The sequence below is a fragment of the Xyrauchen texanus genome, chromosome 41 (genome assembly GCF_025860055.1).
Source record: "Xyrauchen texanus isolate HMW12.3.18 chromosome 41, RBS_HiC_50CHRs, whole genome shotgun sequence".
NCBI classification, from domain to species: domain Eukaryota; kingdom Metazoa; phylum Chordata; class Actinopteri; order Cypriniformes; family Catostomidae; genus Xyrauchen; species Xyrauchen texanus.
In genome coordinates this window covers 34,147,596-34,170,912 of record NC_068316.1, presented here as the reverse complement: position 1 = coordinate 34,170,912, position 23,317 = coordinate 34,147,596, and the positions used below count along the sequence as shown (strand labels likewise).

General features: G+C 37.6%; 1 protein-coding gene across 4 annotated transcripts in view; it reads left to right on the top strand.

Moving 5' to 3' along the window:
- Positions 1–23,317, top strand: part of mak (male germ cell-associated kinase) — a 66,905-nt gene that overhangs the window by 8,150 nt on the left and 35,438 nt on the right. For 2 of the 4 annotated variants that reach the window (XM_052114313.1, XM_052114315.1), the window contains exons 2-6: positions 329–553; positions 17,437–17,491; positions 19,039–19,160; positions 21,170–21,252; positions 21,756–21,888. In XM_052114313.1, the coding sequence (XP_051970273.1) occupies positions 453–553; positions 17,437–17,491; positions 19,039–19,160; positions 21,170–21,252; positions 21,756–21,888 (494 nt within the window). In that variant the 5' untranslated portion in view covers positions 329–452. Of the gene's footprint in view, positions 1–328; positions 554–17,436; positions 17,492–19,038; positions 19,161–19,327; positions 19,408–21,169; positions 21,253–21,755; positions 21,889–23,317 lie in introns of those variants that run through there. The other 2 variants (XM_052114314.1, XM_052114316.1) reach the window with 2 other exon arrangements.

Here is a 23,317-nt window from a genome sequence, read left to right as displayed (position 1 = left end):
AAGGGTTTTTCAGTGTTAACGACCAATGCCAACAATGGCCAAATATTAGACAACTAATCGACTTGGCCGATAAATCAGTCCATCACTTGACTATGCTATATAAAACCAAAGGTTATTTAGATGTATATAAATGTGTCCGTACTCTTACAGTATTGATTTTTAGGAATAATGAGCTCTTTGAACACATTTGGCATTAATAATACTTAAAAGCATGGTGTATGGTCAATAAATTACACCTACATGACATGAAACACAATAGATGCCGTATGAATCTCAATACTAAACCGTGTGTTACATATTTATTGTCTGTTTTTTTTTGTGCCAACAGTGGGATGGAGTGGCGTTCACTGATTGACTTCTCTTAAAATCATCTACAGGACAGGTATGATAGAGTAAGAGAGAGAGAGAGACAGCCATCTGTCAGAACTGTGTTTCTTCTGATAAAGGTAAAGATGAATCGTTACACCACACTCAAGCAGCTGGGTGATGGGACCTACGGCAGCGTCCTGATGGGGAAAAGCAACGAGTCTGGAGAACTAGTGGCCATCAAAAGGTGCGTCAAATATTTAGATGTGTCCAAAACGTAAGGCATCTGCCCTGCATCTCAGTCAATGACTTTACAGACAGCATTTTTGTATTAAGGGTCCTCGTGGTTTCAAACCTTCCAAGTTCTAGTGGTCTTTAGTGAGCTTTAGAGATAACCAAATAAATGTTTGGGTAGTTGATATGTTTTTGGTGTGACATATTATGCTCCATTTAAACAGCAGTTTTGCTAATTATTTAATAATTTGTATTTTGCATGCAGTTTTTATGAGCTCATTGAAAATTTGTACAAAATATATAAATGTTTATATACTTAATATATAATCATATTTTGGAAGTACAGTGGGTTTTAAAAAGCGTTTTTGTTAATTTTAAGAAAGTTTGGGTATTGGTATTGGTTATCTTCATTTGAACGTTCTCAATAACCCTCTACCATTAGAGAAAATCACTTTCATTTGCAACCAAATTTCTCACTATGTTACTAAATTTATATTTTTGGCAACTGACAGGCAAATTTTCAGATTTCACTTACCAGTGATTTGTATAGTATAGTGGGGAAGTATTCAGCAGTGAGATCCTTTTATTGCGTGTTGAGAGTAAGAGCTGTCACCATTATAAAATGATTCATTTTCAAACAAATAATTGTGATAAGGGCAGACATGGGCAATGTACGGGCAGCAGGCCTGAAATGGCCAGCCACGTGGTTTAATCTGGGCCATGGCTCATTTATCCTAAAAGTGTGTTTTCATTGGATATTAAAGTTATCATGTATTGGGACCTAACTTGCCTCTACAATCATTTAACATGCTCAGGGTTGGCAGATATGAGATGCGTCTAGGAGATACGCGTCTTCCTAGTTGTCGCTTTCCACTCTGAACAAACTTAACAATCTCTAGTGTGTAATTTTGCTCAAGGAATAGTGTCATATTGCCACTCTGTGTCCATTCTTGAGGCTGCTTGTGCTGTTTGGTACTACTAAGTTTGCAGGCAAACCTTCTCAGTGATGAACTTTAATAGAATATAAACATAGATCATTGACACGCTGAGGGGTAACCATTGCAAAGCAAAAGCAGATGACTATTTGTTATTTATTTGTGCAGTATAGAAATGTTGAAGTCCTTCCCACCTGTATTTTAGTCGAACTCTTAAAGTAATCATTTATCAGAGTCATGCAGTCTGTTTTATTCAGTTGTGTGCTCAGTGGAGATCCAAACCATTGGCGGACAAACTATTGATGAGACCCGCATCATGACCCTTTTAACACTGAAACGGGTAATGTTTTGAGAATAAAAGATGTAAACTGGCCTGCTTTTTTATTTAAAACACATCCCTGATGTAGAGAGTGTAAAATTGAATAGTAAATTAGTAGAGATTGTAGCGAATCAGCTCTATGAAATATTAATAATCAATCATAACTTGTTATAATCGATTATGAATATTTGGATCAGTTAATCGGGTTAACTTGATTTAGCTACATTAACGTTACAACCAAATACTCGGTTCATCCCGTGAACACTCAATATTGGTTATTAATTAATTAATTAATAGAAATGTACATTTCCGGGGCATGGGAAATGTCTTTCTTACTAAGTATTAAGAGCAAGTAGTCAAAATCTATGATTAGTGACTTTAGATATGAGCTTGAGACACAGACAACTTTACATGTGACATGAACAAGACTTTATTAACTAGACTAAACATTTAAACTACTCTAACATACATACACATACATGCATACAGTTTACCAAGGGAAAGAGGGCTGAAGCAGAATACAGGAAGGCAAGAAGTTATAGCATTGTTTGAAATTCATCAGATCAACAGCCTGAGCAAACCATCATATTAGTTCTGACACGCCCTTTTTAGAAGGGGGTAAGGATACTTAATGTATCAAATAATGAGACTAAGTTTGATACTTGCATGTCCCATTTGAATTAAACTGTCCTGATGCAATTTGTTGAGGCTCCAGTTGATCTTTGATGTTGTCTTGATGAGAGAGAACCAGTGGGAGTCAGAGGATCTTTGGTGAATGGAAAGACAAGGCCGTAGCCTGGCGCACGCTTGGGAGTCCTTGGGGGCCTGCTAGTTCAGCATCATCTTCATTAGGACTTCTCAGGAAGGACCAAGAGAGTAAGAGAGCACAAGGCTCAGAGGACCAGAAAGCAAGAGGACAGGAAGCAAGAGGGCAAGAAGCAAGAGAGAGAGAAGGGCCGTTGTGGATGCAATTTATAACCTTAGAAAACGTGTCCCACCTCTCATTGGCTCGACCAATAAGAAGGGTGGAAGTTCCAGGCGGGAATTTGGTTTATTGCTCTTTGTTCTAAGAGGGGTGGTAGCCAGTGAAGAAACTAGGAAATATTCTTGTAATACTAATATGTTGTTGTTATCGACATATCATGTACACAGTCATTTCGATCTTCAAAATACCAAGTTATAGAGACCAAATATGCCACACATATGATTTCGATTAACCATAGTATGCAAAGTCTGAAACATTAACCCATTAGAGTTTGCAAGAAAACATAGACCAAACAACATTTAGGAAAATCATGAGATGGAACATTAGATACATGTCAATACATTTATCACATGGATATATATATAGAATATATAGGATTAAAAGGGTTCATTTCTCCTTCTCAGTAAGAATTAATTGAGGGTCTGCACTCTGAACATTCCTTTGGAGGTCGTAAAAGTCCCCTTTATTTTAAATCATGAGATGGTTCCTTTGTCCCGTCAAGGCTCATTTGCATCCTTTATGACTCGGGGTCAGGACTTTGGTGTGAATAAATCAAAAGATGGTAAAACATAGCAGAACACAATTCTAAGGTAATCTTATATTCATATTCAGCTAGGACAAGTCGTAAGGTTTAATTTGATACCAAGAAACGTGTATTTAGTACACTTAGAAGTGGATATACACCCTTAGGCTATTAAATATGAGGCCTCAGAGTTTAAAACACACAACGAAACAGTTCTAACGAGTTTGATATACCTCAGAAATACACAACATACAGGGATTACACGTATTTCCTTAAGAATAAACCTTTCGAGGTTTAAATGGAAGACACACACACACTCTCTGTTGCCAGCTTTTCACGTGCCCTTTTCTCACATGGTGAAGCACGCGGTGTGAGGCGAGTCATATGGGAAAGGGGGGCTTAGCAGGCACGAGGATTTCCTGTCAATAGTTCATTGTCTCTTTGTCAATACATTTATTGTGCTCGTGGAGACTAGTTGGCACTATTTCAGTGATTAGAGGGGTTTTAACAGTGGGTTCTTTCTTATTCATGAATCTGCTGAGGCCACTGATCCTCTGCCATACCTTACAAGATGTTAAAATAAATCATTTATAATAAGCTCAGCCTTTATTTAGTTTTTAATGCCTGATAGAAAAGTATCTAGTAGAGCAATACAATCCTTTTAGGCAATTGCAGAATAGTCCCATTAGTCACACATACACTTCAGGAAATTGAGTATGCAACAATATCTGGGCTTAAAAAATACAAGAACCAAATCAATGCAGAACATTGTATCTCAAAAGGAGTAAAATGTGGCCCCTTATGCATTACTTAAAGCCCGATGTTGCCCCTTTACCCATGGATTAGGACGATTCATTGTCTGTTTTATGTCATAAATAATGATCAAACAAATGGTAATTTCTTAATATGTACTCGTGTTTCATACACCTTAAAAAGTCGTTTTTTAATATTAACTTTAAATATAGATATCAAATAATAAATTGGGGATGTATGATTCCATTTTAATGCTTTAAAACTTGTGAATGACATGACATTTTTTTTTTTTTTTGAAATATCATAATATTTCTAAACATTACAAATATGTCTGTCTTTTTGGTCAACTTTAGTCTTGGTCCATTTAAAATGTACACTGTTTTTCTTTTTTTGAACCCAGCCAACCTGAATAGCAAAATTATATATTATATTATATTCACTAATAAAATATTTCTGTCCTAAAGTCTCTCAGTTTAAACCCACATGCACTTATTTCTCATGAAGAAAGACCTTTTGAGGTTCCGTTTCTTCATTTTATAATCTCAAAAGAAATCGAGTAAATGGGCTCTGTGTCACTGCATGTCATTAACACTGCTTATATGTATGAATGGTCCAGCAATGACCGGAATTCAGAAACATTTGCCACAACAAGATTTAACTTTACACAACATTGCTTTACGTTCACTATCAAAGTTTAAGATAAGTTTAGACCACTTTTATATTAATGCAGGAGTTTGGCGCGAGCCTCTGCTGATGGCACACATATCATAGTTCTTGAGACGTTGTTAATCTTTACGTGCAATTCATGAGCTGCTCTGGGTGACGTTCGTGGTGTGGGTCAGTTCAAAAGTATGAGACGCATATACATTCCATTCATGGCATTTATATGTTTGCTTAAAACTCAGAGTTATTTAAAATGTATATATTTGCTGAAAAATCTGGTTTATTTAAAAAAAAAAATGCGATCAGACGATTATTTAATAATTGTGGAAGGGCTAGTTGTCCCATGTAATGTGTGTCTAAAGACGAGATAAACTTAACCCATTTGTCGTTGAATAATGTCTCTTTTAATAACTTTTCTGTACTATACAGTCAGTTGTTGATAAAAAAAAAAGAAATATTTATTTCTTATCACACATATGAGATAAAGCCATTCAAGTCCTCTCTAATTAACATTCTTTACAGAAATGTAAACATCAAAACACAAAAAACAACTGGTTGTTTTTCACATAGAAAGGACTCTTTAGTTGTATTGAGAAATGCATCTATGGTTTACTCTAATTGTCCTGGTGGTTTCCACCATAATTACCTCCTAAAGTGGCTGAAATGAATCGACCTCTTGGGTTACTAACGTGTTTGACCCCTAACCCCTTAATATAGCGGCCACTCAATCCTATGATGATACCGCTGAGAGACTAAGACAGGGACTTTATGCACTTGTGACGCATAAATAAAAACATCGATGAGGTGGCTGATCTTTTACTAGCAATTCTTTATTGCTGGTTGATGTTTCTTGATGGTACAAAGTTTAGTGGTCAACAAAGAATACATCGCCCCTGCTCACCCCCTCACACCTATCTTAATCAGTGAACAGGTGACTAATATTCACATACCTACGTACTCCCGCGACACCCCCACCATGATCACGTGACAATCATAACATTAACTCATTCATGTCTACTACATTCCAGCCCCTAATTATTATCAAATAATGATTACATTTTCATTAGAGACATGAATTTTTCAAATTAACAATGCATTAACAACATCATATAGGCTAATGTCCATTTCTTCTTCCAAAAAAGGAAAAATCTTGAAAAAAGTCAAGCAAAAAGGTGTTAATACTCATATTTAAAGTATTATTTCCAGTTTATCTTTGTCCAGCTCATAGGCCAATGTCAAAGTAAAAAAAAAAGTCAGGTAACAAATGAAGTTATCCATCTTCTGCTTCTTGTAAAAGACAGACCTTGGTTATCGGCCTGTCCAGACAGCTGCTTTTAGTCTTAATTTGCACACGACGCACAAATCCTTTTCTGTCTAGAAAAGTTTGAATTATGCGTCCCATAAGCCAAGAGTTTCGGGTGCTGTGTTATCCACTATAAGCACTATGTCTCCTGATTTAAAATTGCGTTTGACTCTTGACCATTTCTGACGTTCTTGCAGCTGCGGTAAATACTCCTGCACCCATCTCTTCCAGAACAAATCGGACATGTACTGGACTTGTTTCCATCGTTTGCGAGCATAAACATCATCCTTTTTGAATTCTCCTGGTGGTAAAGATGGTGAAGTCCTCAAAAGCAACAGGTGGTTTGGTGTTAATGCTTCCAAGTCACTGGAGTCTGTGGATGCTAAGGTAATTGGACTGACCATTAATAATAGCTTCCACTTCACAAAGAACGGTGTGTAGGCCTTCTTCATCTAGATTCTGCACCTTTAAGGTAGAATTCAGGACTTTCCGCACAGATCTAATTAACCTCTCCCATACCCCTCCATAATGTGATCCAGTTGGGGGGTTAAACGTCCATTTAATTCCTTTCTGAAGGAGGACATCATTGATTTTACACTGATTCCATTCCTTTATGGAGACTCTTAACTCACGTTCTGCTCCAACAAAGTTCTTTCCATTATCAGATCGAAGTTCCTTGACTTGTCCACGTCTTGCAGTGAAACGTTGCAGTGCATTTATGAAAGAATCTGTGTCCAACGAGGGTGCCACTTCAGTATGTATGGCTCGTATGGCTAAACAGGTGAAGATTACTCCATACCTTTTCACAACGCTTCTTCTGCTCTTTACCTCAAAAGGTCCAAAATAATCTACCCCAACACGGGTAAATGGAGGTTCATTCGGAGTAACTCTTTCTGATGGCAAATCTGCCATCTTTTGGCATCCTGGAAGTGAATTCAGTCTTTGACAGATGATGCATTTGGACAATACTCTTCTTATTGCTGTACTTACACCAGTAATCCAATACTTTTGTCGTAATTTGGACAACATATAATTACGACCAGCATGTCCTACCTCCTGGTGTATGTATCTCAGGAGGATATCCGAGATGTGAGAATTCTTGGCCAAAATGACTGGATGTTTGGATTCTTCAGGCATTGATGCCCTACTCAATCGTCCACCAACCCTTAAAACATCATCAAGAACAGGGCAAAGTCCCTGAATGTAGCTACTTTTCTTTACGCTTTCACCTCTTTTTAAGCTAGCAAGCTCATCAGGAAACATCTTTTCTTGTGAGAGCCTAATAATCTCCAATTCAGCAGTCTCAAGTTCTTCTGTTGAGAGGTGAGATTGTGCAAGTTCACCTTTGAAAGTCTCCATTTCTCTTTCCACAGAGATTACTTGTTCATTTGAATTAAAATGAGCAAAATCAAGTCTCAGTTGTTTCCTCTTCTTACTAAAAGACAAGAGCAGATTCTTAAATCTTAAAATCCAAGCCAGTGCTTTCTTTAAACGGAACCAAGAAGAAAAGTGATGGATGAAACGTGAAAGCACATCATCCTCTTCTTTGAGCTGAACAAAGTTAACCTCAATGCTTTCCTTGACCTCAGGGTCATCCACTTCAAGCTTCTCAAGTTCTTTGAGATTAGCAGGCCACTTACTTTCATGAAGAAGAAGAAAGGCAGGACCTGAGGTCCATGTCTTGTTCTTAAGAAACACGTGGACAGTTGATCCTCTGGAAGCAACATCAGCTGGATTGCTTGCTGTGTCTACATATCTCCACTGTGAAGCTTGAGAGGCCTTGAGGATTTCTGTCACTCGATTTGGCTACAAATATTCGAAATCGTGAGGTCTCATTCTTGATGTATTTGAGAACAGAAGCACTGTCCGTCCAAAAGACAGAATCTTGAAGCTGCAGATGCAGTTCTTTCTTCCATAACACATCCATTCGGCTTGCCATGGTAGCAGCAATGAGCTCCATACGAGGAATGCTAACAGACTTAATTGGTGCTACTCTTGATTTTCCCATGATAAAAGCACAATGTACTTGAGAATGCATGTTGTGTAAAAGCAAGTATGTCACTGTTCCATATCCATCCTGGCTCGCATCAGAAAAATGATGCAACTGTGCATTTGTGATGTCACCAAAGTTGGGAGGTTTTAAACATCTGGGGAGCTCAAAACATTCCAGATGGTGAAGTTCTTGCAGCCATGTGGTCCATTTTTTAACAACCAATTCAGGCAAGACATCATCCTATCCTGAATCTCCTTTGCAGATATCTTGCAAGATTTTTTTTGCAAACAACACTACAGGACTCACAATTCCCAACGGATCGTAGATGGAACCAATCATGGATAAGATTCCTCTTCTGGTCAGAGGCCTGTCTTTGATTGCAATCTTGAATTTGAATACATCAGACTGAATGCACCACTGCACTCCCAACACTCTCTCAACTGATGGAGAATCCCAATCCATACTCAAGTCCTTCACTTTGCTCTTTGATCCTCCGGTATTGCGTCTAGCACTTGACGCCTGTTGCTCATCCATTTTGTTAGCCTAAATCCACCTTTGGCGCATATGGATACAAGCTCCTGGTACAAGGTTACCGCTTGTTCAACTGAAGCGACTGAAACCAAACAATCATCAACATAAAAGGAATGTAAGATTTTATCCACCGTTTCCCTGTTGAACTGCTTTTTATGATCTTGTGCACATTTCCTAAGTGCAAAGCTTGCGCAGCTAAGAGATGATGTTGCTCCAAAGAGGTGTACCCACATCCTAAAGTCAACTAAATCTTGACTTAAGTCCCCATCTGGCCACCAAAGAAACCTTAACAAATCAACATCATCAGCTGACACTCTTACTTGATGGAACATTGATTCTACATCTGCCATGATCACCGCTGGTTCCTTTCGGAATCTTGTTATCACTCCAATGAGTGAGCTGGTAAGGTCTGGTCCTTGCAAGAGTTGAGCATTAAGTGATGTTCTCTGAAAACTTTCTCCACAATCAAATACCACACAGATTTTTTTCTTAGTAGGATGGTAGACACCATGATGTGGGATGTACCAGATCTTTCCATCACTACGTGTCCTATCCTCTGCTGGCACTTGCTCTGCATAACCTTTGGAGACCATATCCTTCAAAAAGGTTTTATAGTCAGAAAAAAACCCTGAATCCTTTTGAAGTCTCCTCTTTAGATGCAAGGCACGTTGTTCCACAATTTTCCGATTGTTTGGCATTTTAACTCTCTTTCTCAGAGGTAAACCAATCTCATAATGCCCATCAACAAATTTGACAGAATGTGTCACCATTTCCATAAATTTTTGATCTTCTTTTGAATAGCCAGTTTGTTCATATTGGCTACATTCTGGGAAGTCCATTTTAAACTGCTGTTGCCATATGTCTTCCAAATTCACAACTGAAATTCTGTTGACAGTGACTTCTGGCTGAGCACAATCCATTTTGTTCTCACTGTCTCCAGAGAGTGGGCCATTCACAGTCCATCCCAACATTGTCCTGATTGCATAGGGTCCATCATTTACGCTGCGGATTACCTCCAATGGTTCCAATGCTTTAGGAACATTTGTCCCTATCAGCAGCTCAATCCCTGCCTCAATCTCAGGTAAATGAACACTCTTTAAATGGGGCCATCTTTGAAGATCTCTTCCTCTAGGTATATTCCCTTTATGAACAGGCATACTTTCCTGTGTATAAACTTGATGTATTTCACAAAAGTTGTGGCCATTCAAGCCAGCTACCTTCAGTCCAGACAAAACATGACTACTTACGACATTTTCTTGCCCCATAGTTCGTAAAAGTATCCGCACCTTGTTTCCTGTGAGGTTGAGTCTTCTCATTAAACTCTCCGTACAAAACACAGCAGTGCTCCCTTGATCTAAAAAGGCATAAGTGGTGACAATTTTGCTGCCTTTCTTGGCCTTGATCTGTACAGGCACAATCGGGAGTTTACAATCATGATCACCAGCCCCAGTAAGACCACTAGATACTAAGACATCATCCACTGCCATTTTTGATTTCTTCTCAGTTATATCGGTTGTCTTTGCTTTGGAAAAGATATGCAGCAAAGTAGGATGTCTAAGACCACAAACATCACAATAAAGACGTTTTTTGCACTCTTTGCTGATGTGCCCAATACACAAACACCCAAAACAAATTCCACCTTCTTTCAAGAAGCCAATCTTCTCTTTGTGGGATTGTTTTCCCAACTGCGGACACATACCCAATGTGTGTGCACCTCTACAGCAGAAACATTCTTTCATTTCAAATCCAACCTTTTTCTTTGCTGTATTTTCGGATTCATTTTCTTTGCTCGCAGCAACCACTGTGGTAGCAAAGCTAGTTCCTTTTATTCCAGGCCAAAATTGTGATTTTGGTCTCTTCAAATCTGTATTAGTTACTACAGAAACATCCTGTATGTTTCCAAATACTGGGTCTGTTACAACTTTGACTTGATGTTCTAAAAAGTGAACAATATCAATGAAGGAAACTCTGCGTCTGTGTCTTTCTTGTAGTTCACAAGCCACTGTTCTCCATTTATCCCGGAGTCTGTAGGGCAATTTCTTTATAATTATCATCATATTGGCAGGCATATCCAAATCATACATATAGGCCCTACTGCACTTCCTCCATGACGTTACCACAGCCTCTAAGAAAAAGACTGTATTCTTGCAAAGCCTTCACATCTTCAGCTTTAATTTGAGGCCATGAAAGAGCTTTATTAATATAAGCAGATGCAACTTTCTGTTCATTGCCAAAATGTTCCTGCAACAAAGTTTTGGCTCTAATGTATCCTCTTTGTGGATCAATATGCTGACAACTCTGTATCAAATCCCTTGGAAAACCAACAGTATACTGTTCAAGGTAGTACAGGCAATCACTGTCGTTATCGGTCTTACTTTCAACGCTATTTTTGAAAGCTCTCATGAATGCATGATACTGTAATGGATCACCATCAAACACATTAAGATCTTTTTTGGGCAAGGATGATAAACATTGCTGTTTTAACAATAGTGTTGTTATTTCATTTTGCTTTCTCATTATTCCCAATATGTTATTTTGCTCTCCATCGTTGGATACATCATGGGAATTTAATACATTTCCTTGTGATCTCCGTTCCACTGTTTGGCATCTAGATGGATGTTGTTCCACTGGCTGAAGGTGCGTACACACTGCCAGCGACTTTATCGCTGCAGGTCGCCAGTGGCTGGCGGTGAAGTCGCTAGTGGGTGTTCCCACTACTGGTTGCCTAGTAACGTTTATAAATGATATTCACGGATGTCATTCCATTGCTGTTGACAGCGAATCTCTTTTCTTGCCACTAAAAACAAACATTTTGGAGGGAAAAGACTAAATATAAATGGAATCAGTACATAAAATGCTTTATTTCAAAGATGAATGTGAAACCAGGCGTGCTGTTTGCCAGAGCGGCTGTTTATCTGCGGCGAAAATGCAAATGCCGTTCTGTCTGGGTCCATAAAATCCCCGCGATCTCAGATACACCTTTCCACGCAGTATTTTTCTTAAAAATGTCCTTGTACGTGGGAAGAGACATATCATAGAGCACTGGAAAATTTCTAACAGCAAGAATTAGCCTTTCATCCATCTTTCCGTTACTGCAGGACCTGAGAGAGAGAGAGAGAAGGATCACGTGAGCTCTCCCGTCGTCTCTCCTATTGGCTGTCGCTTCCGTTAGTCGCTCCAAAATTGAACTTTTCTCAACTTTGTCGCGTCGCTGGACACGCCCACATCTAGCGCCAACGGTCGCGACAGCTCGTGTCGCCGGAAGTCGCTGTGCTCGCATTGAAAATGAATGATATTGAGTCGTTGTTGCGCGCGATTTCGCTGGCAGTGTGTACGCACCTTGAGGCTGTGAAAATACCCGTTGTTGTACAATTCTCTCTTTAGGCCTTGCACCTGATTCCAAACACTCATGCATTGATCTTTTTTCTCTTAAAAGCTTTGGAGGAACAAATAATTTAGCACTGGCATTAAGACTTTGTATTTTCTTTTGTTCCTTCTCTAAGTTGAAATGTTTCCTTCCTGAACGGTCAGATTTACTGCTGGACACACTCTGAGATTTCAAAACATTCAGTTTGGCCATTTGAATTGCAATTTCTCCAGGCAAATTAAGTTGTTCCTTTTTTTTCCGTAGCTGTTCCTCTTGATCCTCCAGCTCATGTTTATCCTTCAAGAATTTGTGTTGTGCCCTTAATGCTGCTAACTCAGCCTCTGCTTTGAGACGTACAGAAGAAGTAGATGATGCCGCAGATGTTCTTTCCGTTGTTGAGCTTTGAATTTTGGATAATATACTCCCCACATTTGATACACTGTCATTTGGTTTGATGTCATCTTGTAAGTTATCTGATATAACCATGGATGAAGCATGAACTAGCACTTGAGTATTGGGGAACTCTTCCTGCATTGCACCAGCACAAGATTGAACAGACATAACATTCTCCAATGATCCTTCTGGTTCACTCAACCAATGTTGAACTGCATCTTTAAATGTGTTGCTGTATTTCATAATACTCCAAAACCATTTGTTTTGTTTTTCCTGTTCATCTTTAGGAAGTAAAGGAATCACCATGTCATGCATCTTGCTGGCATTTTCACAAAGCTGAACAAGAGTTTTAAACTCAGTTTGCATCTGGAAGGCATTTTCCTTTCTTTTCATCAGATTTTTCATCTCTGGTATCTGGCTCTTAAGTTTGTTTACATTTGATTTTCGTTTCATTTGCAAACTTTAAATTTTGTTCGCCAAGGCCTTTGCAGTAAGTTTAGTTTCTCTTTTACCGCAATCCATTTCAAAGCCAGTGACGTCATCAACACTCACTTCACTCATGTTTGTGTTATTTCACAAGTCAACAATGTTCGTATATTCATTCAAATCCTCCAATAACACAATGTCGGCGGCACGTAAACAAATGCCGTCAACAACGCGACATTATTTTTCAACACAAAACGGATCGCCAACAATAAGCTTTAAACACCAGAGCTCTGTGTAACATCAACTGAAGCCAAACAACAAACAATAACACAACCGCGCGATCATCCCCAATGGATAGATAGCGATCACAATTCAATCTGCGTGCAATCCAATACTGCACAGCTGATTAGAACAAAGCCCAACAGGCTTACCTTGGCTGTGATTGTTTGCTTGCTTCTCTTTGGAGCTTTGCTGATCAAGTTTCGCTGGCGTTTCAACTTCTGTGGCTGTAGGATTCCTTTCCTTTTAATTGAGCAGAATCCTGTCTTCCGTAGTGCGATGTGAACTTAATCCGCTTAGCGCGTCCGCTGAGAATGTTCTTTGTTGACATAATATAGCGGCCACTCAATCCTATGATGATACCGCTGAGAGACTAAGACAGGGACTTTATGCACTTGTGACGCATAAATAAAAACATCGATGAGGTGGCTGATCTTTTACTAGCAATTCTTTATTGCTGGTTGATGTTTCTTGATGGTACAAAGTTTAGTGGTCAACAAAGAATACATCGCCCCTGTTCACCCCCTCACACCTATCTTAATCAGTGAACAGGTGACTAATATTCACATACCTACGTAATCCCGCGACACCCCCACCATCATCACGTGACAATCAAAACATTAACTCGTTCATGTCTACTACACCCTTCCTAATCCATGTCAAACCCTCAACATTTGAAAAACCTGAACACAAACAAACCAAAACAGCATCAGCACAGAGTTGGAGTTCAGGTTCAGGTTCCAGGTTCCAGGTTCAGGTTCCTTTTATTTGTACCCGTAGGTAGATTTGTTTTGCAGTGTCAGAGTTATCCACACAATGTTTACGACAAACACAGACAATACACATTTGACAAAAAAAAAAAAAAAATAGATAAAATAAATAAACATAGCTTCTGTGTCATCTGTGCATTTTGTTCCTCTGATTGATGGCTGCTGGAACAAAGCTATTTTTATACCGCTTTGTTCTGCACTTTGGGACTATATACCTCCGTCTGGATGGAAGAAGCTGAAATTCCCTGTGCAGAGGATGGGCATCATCATTTAAAATTGAGCCAGTTATCCGCTGTAACTGTCTAGTGTACAGGGACACTGGACTAAACTGTGACACACCAATCAGCTTACTAGACCATTTAACAATTTGATTTAGGGAGTTTCTATTCTTTAAGGATAGATTTCCAAACCATTGGAAGTGGAGTGTGTTATCTGTAAATGGCATTTGTGTGTAATCTCTTACAGTGAGTATCATAACAAACCCGTCTCACCCTGACTGTCCTCAGGTTCACTGCGCACACACATCTGGGTGCAGAAGGTGATGTGAATTATAAATGCCACTGAGATATAGGAACCGTGCAGGAACAGGCGGTTACTATGCAAATTGATACTCTTTGACAGTGAAAGGGTTGAAAGTGGCCAAGACCGTGTCTCAATCAGCACCACTCTCTCTTACATAATTCCTCTTGGACCTACATTTGGTCCTGTTTATCAGCTGCAGGTGACTTACTGTCTTAATGAAACTGAAAATGATTTTCAGAAAGACTTTCTTTTAGTTTCTCTCCGAAAGAGGATAAGCTCATATAGACTAGGGTTGGGCATTAAAATGAAAAAAAAAAAAAAAAATGCATATAGTGGACCTAAGTATTTGGACACTGATGATGTTGCATTATATATATATATATATATTAGGGCTGTTGATTTAATTAATTGGACAAAAAATAACTCTAAAATAAAACTAATCGCACCATAATAAGGAAGATTCCTGAGAAATGCAAGCTTGTAGTACCACCTGTGTACTCCAGAGGGCAGTAAGTGAAATTTCAGCTGTTTGAGCAACGCACAGTTTATACAGTGAAGAAAACACTTCAGTAGGAAGAACAACACAAACATGCGTTACATTCTTGTGTTCAAAACACTTGAAGGAGCGCAAATGCAAACTAAAGGATCTCAAAATGTGTTTAAAGATTGAGTATTAAACTGTATTTAACTTGAAACCGTGAACAAAACATTTTATGTTTATGATGCAACGCACCCGAGACGCTACACAAGCATGTCTGACGCAGGTGTAGATTGACAGGCTCTTAAACAAGTCCTCATAATAAATCTCCAACTGATTGACAAATTCACTTGTGAAATGGATTGCTGTGAATTGTATGCCAATGATTGACTTATGATTAATAATATGGTAGTAAACAATACATTGACAAGACAATACAAAAAACGACTTTAGAATTCAATTAACTCTTCTGCTACAAGAATGTAATGCATTTTAATTATCTGAATATTTTTTATTATATATATATATATATATATTACACCACATCAACCACAACATTAACACCACATGCCTAATATTGTGTAGGTCCCCCTCGTGCCACCAAAACAGCACCAACCGTGGATCAGAATAGCATTCTGAGATTCTATTCTCACCACAATTGTACAGAGCGGTTATCTGAGTTACTGTAAACTTTGACCTCTCATCAACAAGACATTTCCATCCACAGAACTGCCCCTCACTGTATGATTTTGGCACTAGAGATGTCTCAATCGAATGGCCACCGATCCAAACCAGCCGATATTTGTCTTAAATCCGTTACCGGCGATCAGCCGATCGTGTCTAGATTTAGGGCTGATCTTTTTTGCAGCATGCTGGCAATCTCACATACACTGCTCCTCTAATGAATGAGGGCTTTCTCAGCCCTTGAAGCATGACAGAATGGCCTATAGATGGTGAGTTGTTGGCAATTCTAAGCATTCACGAATTTAAACTTTCAGACCTGATGTAACTGAGATGAATGTGCCAGTTTATTTTTGAAAATGTGTAAGAATTACACGTGTATGAATATTAATTTGCCCATTTTCTAGAGTCGTTATGGTAGTTATTCGGACTCGTTGCACAGTAAATAGGCTGTTAACAGGTTTTAAAACAAATTAAACAACAAATAAACATGCAAATACATGATACATGTTGTGAGTTGTGACAATTAGACGTTGTGTTGAGTGATAAAACTGTTTGACCAGTCATGAGCGCTTTTAGCTTTACTCTCTTTTCAATCAAGTGCATCAATATCTCATCATCAGTCACTCATCCCAATATAAATCAGATTAAGGTTGGTCTCAATACCACTAATAATAAATATAACCGTTTAACCTTCAATAACGACACCATGTCTTAATGCATTTGCTTAATAATTAGTGATTTGTGTTACAGCAAAACTCAAAGACAGTAAACAGACCGTAGATATTAATGATTTCTCACTGGAGCAGTTTTAGAGCTTGTTATGAATATATTTTTCTTATTTTTGAATGTATCTTATTTTTGTAAACAAACAAAAAAAAAACAGTCTGCAGCTCTATTATCTAGGCAAATACAAGTATCAGATCAGGACTTGAAAAGATATTTAAATATAGGATCGGGATTGGGGGCCAAAAAAGCTGATCGGGACATCCCTATTTGGCACCATTCTGAGTAAATTCTAGAGACTGTTGTGTGTGAAAATCCCAGGAGATCAGCAGTTACACATACTCAAACCAGCCCATCTGACACCAACAATCATCCATGTGATTATCTAATGCAATGCATAAAATCATTCAGATATGGGTCAGGAGCATCAGTTATGGTTTACATCAACCATCAGAATGGGGAAAATATGTGATCTCAGTTTTTTGGATTGTTGGTGCCAGACGGTCTGGTTTGAGTATTTATGGGATTTTCACGCACAACAGTTTGTAGAATTTACTCAGAATGGTGCCAAAAACAAAAAACATCCAGTGAGCGGTAGTTCTGTGGATGGAAATGTCTTGTTGTTGAGAGATGTCAACAGAGAATGGCCAGACTGGTTTGAACTGATAAAGTCTGCGGTAACTTCGATAACTGCTCTGTACAATTGTAGTGAGAAGAACCTCCACCAAACCTCCATTTTCCTCCACCGAAAATGCTCTCCAATACCGCATACTTTAGACACACACACACACACACATACACACACATTGTTCTCAAAAAAGATATTTGTTAGGTTTCAAAGTATAAAACAATAACTTTTGTTTTGAAAATGTGCCATACATTAAAGACACAAGTCACACAAAAAAAATTCTAAATGTCTTTGCATTAGTTAGTTATTAGTTAGTTATGTTTTAAATGATAAAATAATAGATGTAGTGTTGAAAATGCACCAACAGTCCCTTAAAAATGTTATTGCAGTAGAAAGCAAACCCTTAAACACATTTTTCCAATAAAACATTTGACAAAAATTGTTTAAGCTTGGAACTTTGAACAGTAGATGTATTGTAAGTACAAAATGATTCATAAATGTGAAATAACATGTTTTTGCATTAATAATTTAACGTTAATAATGGAGTGGTAGATTCAGATATCAGGCTGATTTGGTTGTTTGTTGGGAAAAGAAATCATGAAGTCATTGTGTTTCTCACAGAATGAAGAGGAAGTTCTACTCCTGGGAGGAGTGCATGAATCTCAGAGAGGTCAAGGTAAGAAGATTGGCATACAGGCTTTATAGCCCTTTAAGACTGGATGCGGGCCCGCTCTAAGTATTAATTATAGTCTTGACCAACCTAAACTTGGTATAATTTGAAATCTTGTCGTATGAACTGAACAAGTGCTTTGAAATTTGCAGACAATTCAGAAGTGTTCTGTTTTGATCATTTATTAAAAAAAAAAATTGCACTGTACATATTATTGTAATCAGTAAAAACATCACAATCATCGAATAGCCATGTGGCATATGTTGTTGGAAAGGAACCAGCCTATTGTTTTACTGACAGACAAGACTATTCCGAGTAATGGCTAAGTATATGTCTTTGACATTTATGTTGGTGTTGCTTATATGACACGCTTTCACTTATAACTTCACGTAAAATAAACGGAACATAAAATATCACAAAACATTATTTAGAGGGGGTGATTATCTTTCAAACAAGCCCTCACACAAGATAATCGGATGCATGGATCATTATATAATCCACATGAAGCACAATGTTACATATGGTCACCATGTAAATGACACAGACTCGTTGATGAAGACTCATTGAGTCAAAATGTACTCATTACTAAAATCATTCCTCTATGCTATACAAACCTTTAGTCATTGTTGTGTTCGCATGTGTAATTGGTTCTTATGTACAATTATTATGTTTGATTTGTTTTGAGAGGCATTTGGGCACATGGAGCTGTTTTTGGACACTGATAAATTCTATTTTTAATGTTATAACTTCTGATTGCTTTGTCGTATCAACACAAAATATTTCTCTGATGCAGTTTATGTGATTGGGAACAAAACAAAAGCAGTTTTTAGGAGCCACTTTATTTATATCCAGATATATATTATGTCAAATAAGAATAAAAGAAAATATTTGGGTCATTTTTCTTTTTTTTTCAGATTTATTTAGTAGTTTGTTAGGCTCAGAGTCTCAGAATGGATCATAATCTACATCATTTAAACATTTAAAAAGTTTTCCTTGACCCTTTTTTTGTTTATATATATATATATATATATATATATATATATATATATATATATATATATATATATATATATATATACACACATACACACACACACACACACACACACACACAGTATAAGCCTTTAATTTTGGGTGTGCGCTGAAACAGGAAATCTTTAATAACACCCTCAGAGCTTAAAGGGCTAAAGTAGTAATTCACCCAAAAATGAAAATTCTGTCATCATTTACCCTCATGTGTTGTTCCAAACTCTTATGACTTTCATTTCCAACCTTGACCAGGGGCTGTGAATCTCCAAGAATGACAAAACACACCATAAACGTATCCTAAAAGTAGTCCATTCAACTATATTCAAAGTCTTCTGATGTCACACGTTAGCTTGATGTAAATTAAACATTTCCCCTTCCACCATATCAAATCTCATTCACAACTTGGATGTTTCAAGACAGGTTTGACTTCATTGGTTCTCATATGTCTCGTAACCGATGTCGGCATGCCAAGTTTGACTGTATATTGACTGTTTGAACTATAATTATTCATCTGTATCTTGCAGTCACTGAAGAAGCTGAATCACGCTAATGTGGTTAAGTTAAAGGAGGTGATACGAGAGAATGATCATTTGTACTTCGTCTTTGAATATATGAAAGAAAACCTCTACCAGCTGATGAAAGACAGGTATGAATGATTCCATATTCATCTGCCTGCATTCTGTTCATGATGTCTTTGATATTCAAATAATGCTTTAAGTATCACTTGACATGACTCTGAATATTTTGAACTTATTGTGTCTGTGTAAAGAGCACATTGCTTATTTGACAGCTGTGCTAATTCTCTGTCTCCAGAACCAAATTGTTCCCTGAGTCAGTGATCAGGAATATAAGCTTTCAGATATTGCAGGGACTATCATTTATTCATAAGCATGGTAGGTCACAGGGCCATCATATTCATGTCCAATAATCCAGTTTCAGACATGTTCACGACTGCTGAAGTCTCAGTTGTACTTGTATCTCTGGTTACAGGATGTGTGAATCTCGGCTGTTGTACAAAGTCAATTCTGTAAAACAGTAAAGGCCCATGACGTCCCATCAAATGCAATGTATCATAAGCGATTAAAGGGGTCATATCCTTTTTTATTTTTTTCGCCCTATACAATCTCAATGGTTGTAAAGATTTTTCAAATGCCTTATTGACAGATAGTGCCTCTCTCTCTCTCTCTCCCTCGGTAAGTTGAACTGTTAAAATGAGGGATCTTGCTGCAAATAAACATTACTCTACAAAAAGGTTCTATGTATTAACATTAGTTGAATTTAATGTTAGTTAAAAAAATACTAATGCTTTCAGTCAATAAATGTATTAATCTCGATTAATCGCATAAGGTTTTGTAGTTAATTGCAATTCATTGCAGATTTTGAAAGTGCTGAAATTTGACACTATATATACTTTTCCTGTCCAAATGCATTTATATATATGTATAAAAAAAAACATATTACAATAAATGCTTTATTAACATTTTCCAAACAGAGCCTTCCACTGTATAAAGATAGAAATTCACTAAAATATCTCCAATTCAAGCTACATTAAATGTTTCTCAAAGTCTAAGTGGAATTTTGAATAATTGACATAACTTGTCACCCCATAGGTTGCATTCATTGCAATGGGCATTAAATCTCTTAAACTCTCATCGTCCAAAATATTTATATGCCGGTAGACTGTGGCTATCCACTTTCCTAAAGCAACCGTGAAGCAGCAAAAGCGTCTCATTCTGCGATTTGGTGATAGTTAAGAATTGACATGCTTCTGTGGTAATTAAAATGCGTCTTACATAGGCTAAACTCACTGACATGAAAACCTGTTGTGTGTTGTGAAGTTTGCATCAGTGTGCTGAGTTTTGGCAGTTCTAAACAATATAACTCACTTTTTATATATATTACATAGATGATGTCTATGCCAAATTCATATTATCTATTGTTCATGCTTTACTTTTTTAGATATAACTTTGTATTCCACAGAAAAAGAAATATATTATAAACCGTATATATCACAACAAATTTACGTAAAAACAGTCACGCTGACTGTTTATGGGTCATAAACCTAAAAAAGTTTAACCAAGAATAATACATGTCGAAAATTATTGTTCATGTAAATGAACAGATTTTTAAGAACACAACCAAGCAGATTAAGCTACTTGTTTCTAACGTTGGGATTCTTCACAAGGATCTGCAGAGCAGCAGGTGCTACACACAGCCAGCAACAGCACCAAGTTTGACCATATATTACTCAAATCATAATTTCTTCTGCTTTTTAGAAATCAGAATCTATCCTTCTTCCTCTGTGTTAACTCACCATGACTGGATGGGCCAAGTTTCTGAACACCAAATTGTCATTGTTGATGTGTAAATGTGGACAGTGGCTTGTTCTGAAAGCATGTTTCCATTTAACAAGGATCTCTTTGAATGTTTTTTTATGGTATGACCCCTTCAAAGAGCTAATGCATCTTGAGAAGTATCTTTCTCGAATGTAACTGCTTACACCTTCACATGAGCTGTAAGCAATCTGAACAGCAGTGAGGCTCACAAATCCTGTGGGTGGAATGCTTTTGGGGCTGTCCTTCTCTTATCCTCTGCCTCTCTTTCTCCCTTACCCTATTTTCTGTCTCGTTTGTGTGTGAAATCCTCTGACATCAGGGAAAATAAGATGTTTACTGAGAATGAAATAAGGAACATCATGTTTCAAGTTATCTCTGGTTTGGCATTTGTACACAAGCATGGTAAGATTCTCTATTTCGTTACACTTTCATTTGTTCTTTTCTAATTCATTAAGGACCTTCATAACACTTGATATGAACTATAATGACCATTTATTAGAATCCACAAGTACATCCTGAAGTAGTGATCTGTGATTAGTCTTAACTAATTGGTCATTTTAATTTGTATTGACGATTATGATTGATGTTAAGGGAAAAGTTCACCCACAAATTAAAATCTTATCATCATTTTCTTAGGTTGAATGAAAATATGTTGCTTTTGGATGGTGTTAACAACGCAACGACAAATACGATTTCAGAGCTGCTGCAGTCATACATTTGTTGGTGAACTAACCCTTTAATTGCAGTCTTGTGTTCTGTTTATTAATGACTTTCTAAAGGTGTTATGAAGGCTCTGAGTCTCTTTGCACTGGGTGGAAGCAACTGAGTTCAGTCAAAAATGTGCATGTTGATAATCTCATCACATGTATGTTGATGATAACATTCTCATTGGCGTGATCCTGTAGGATTTTTTCACCGTGACATGAAACCGGAGAATTTGTTGTGTATGGGTCCAGAGCTGGTGAAAATCGCTGACTTTGGATTGGCTCGAGAGATCCGCTCACGGCCTCCTTACACAGACTACGTCTCCACACGATGGTAAGATGGACAGCACTCTGTAAGATTGACAGCGAGGAGGGCTGTAGATATTTTTATGTTGTTTGTTTCAACACTTAAAAAAAAAAAAAAAAAAGCATTTGAAAGCTCTGTCTTCTCTCAGTATGTTGACATGGACTAAAACAGTAATTTGTCTTCTTCATATGTATTGTTAACTGTATATTCCAACTAAAAAATCTTACTTGTGTGATTGTTGCTTAACTTCATCCAGCAAGTAAACAACTTAATTGAACATTGGTTTTGTGTGCATACATACTATGAAAAGACAGTTGATCCTTGAATAGACAGGTTATGTTGCCACCTCATCCTGTATTTAAGGGTATAGAATTGCACTCTGTATTAGTTCCCGTATTTTAGTGTCACTCACAAACATCTGAGGACGTTTCAGTATTTGTTTGCATTTGAATCTTCATATTTAATTGTCTGTGTTAAAAATTACTGGTTAGAATGAGAACAAGTCGAGAGAAAGGGACCTTCAAACACAAACAGTACTACTACTACACTTGACCGTAGTGGGGAAAGTTCAAGAAGAAAGATATCAATCAGCGTACGTCTTCTGTCATGTTTTGCATCTAAAACAGGCAGCATTTTGTCCAAAACATATAATATTCAAGTAACGGCCATCCGCGCGTTCACTGGCTTCCTCTATCCTCTGCACTTTTGTGTTCATCACTTCTCGATGGAGCTTACGCTACGCCTGTGTGTTACGCCGGGACTCGACTCTCTTGTGAGCACTCGGACGGCCGTTACCGGAAGCAAGTGATTATAGTTTATAAAGTTATAAATATGGATATTTTTCTTACAAAAAACGCATTGCTTTGCTTCAGAAGGCCTTTATTAACCCCCTGGAGCCATGTGGATTACTTTTTTAATGGATGGATAACTTTTTTGGGCTTCAAAATCTAAAGTACCATTCATTCCAATTATAAAGCTTGGAAGAGCCAGGATATTTTTTTATATAACTCCGATTGTGTTTGGCTGAAAGAAGAAAGTCATATACACCTAGGATGGCTTGAGTGTGAGTCAATTATGGGATCATTTTCATTTTTGGGTGAACAAACCCTTTAAAGTCTGCATTGACCGCCTAAGACAGCGCTGCACAAGCGAGTGGTGTCCTGGCTGGTGTAAAGTTTAGGCGGGACATGCAGAGTAGCACAGCAATATTAGATTATGCTTCTTATATTACAGTTCAACTAGAAAAGTTTGTCAATATTGTCCCTTCCCAAATGCTAGCTATGAATTCAGTAGCTTGAAACAAGTCACAGATCAAAGCAATAGTCAGTGATCTATCACAAACATCATGGTAAAGAACAAGCGGTGGAGGTTTGTGATTCTCTCATTGACATTCATATGATATGAAACATCTTTAACGTCATGTCTGTAACTCATATAAGTGTTTCAAGTAACAAAT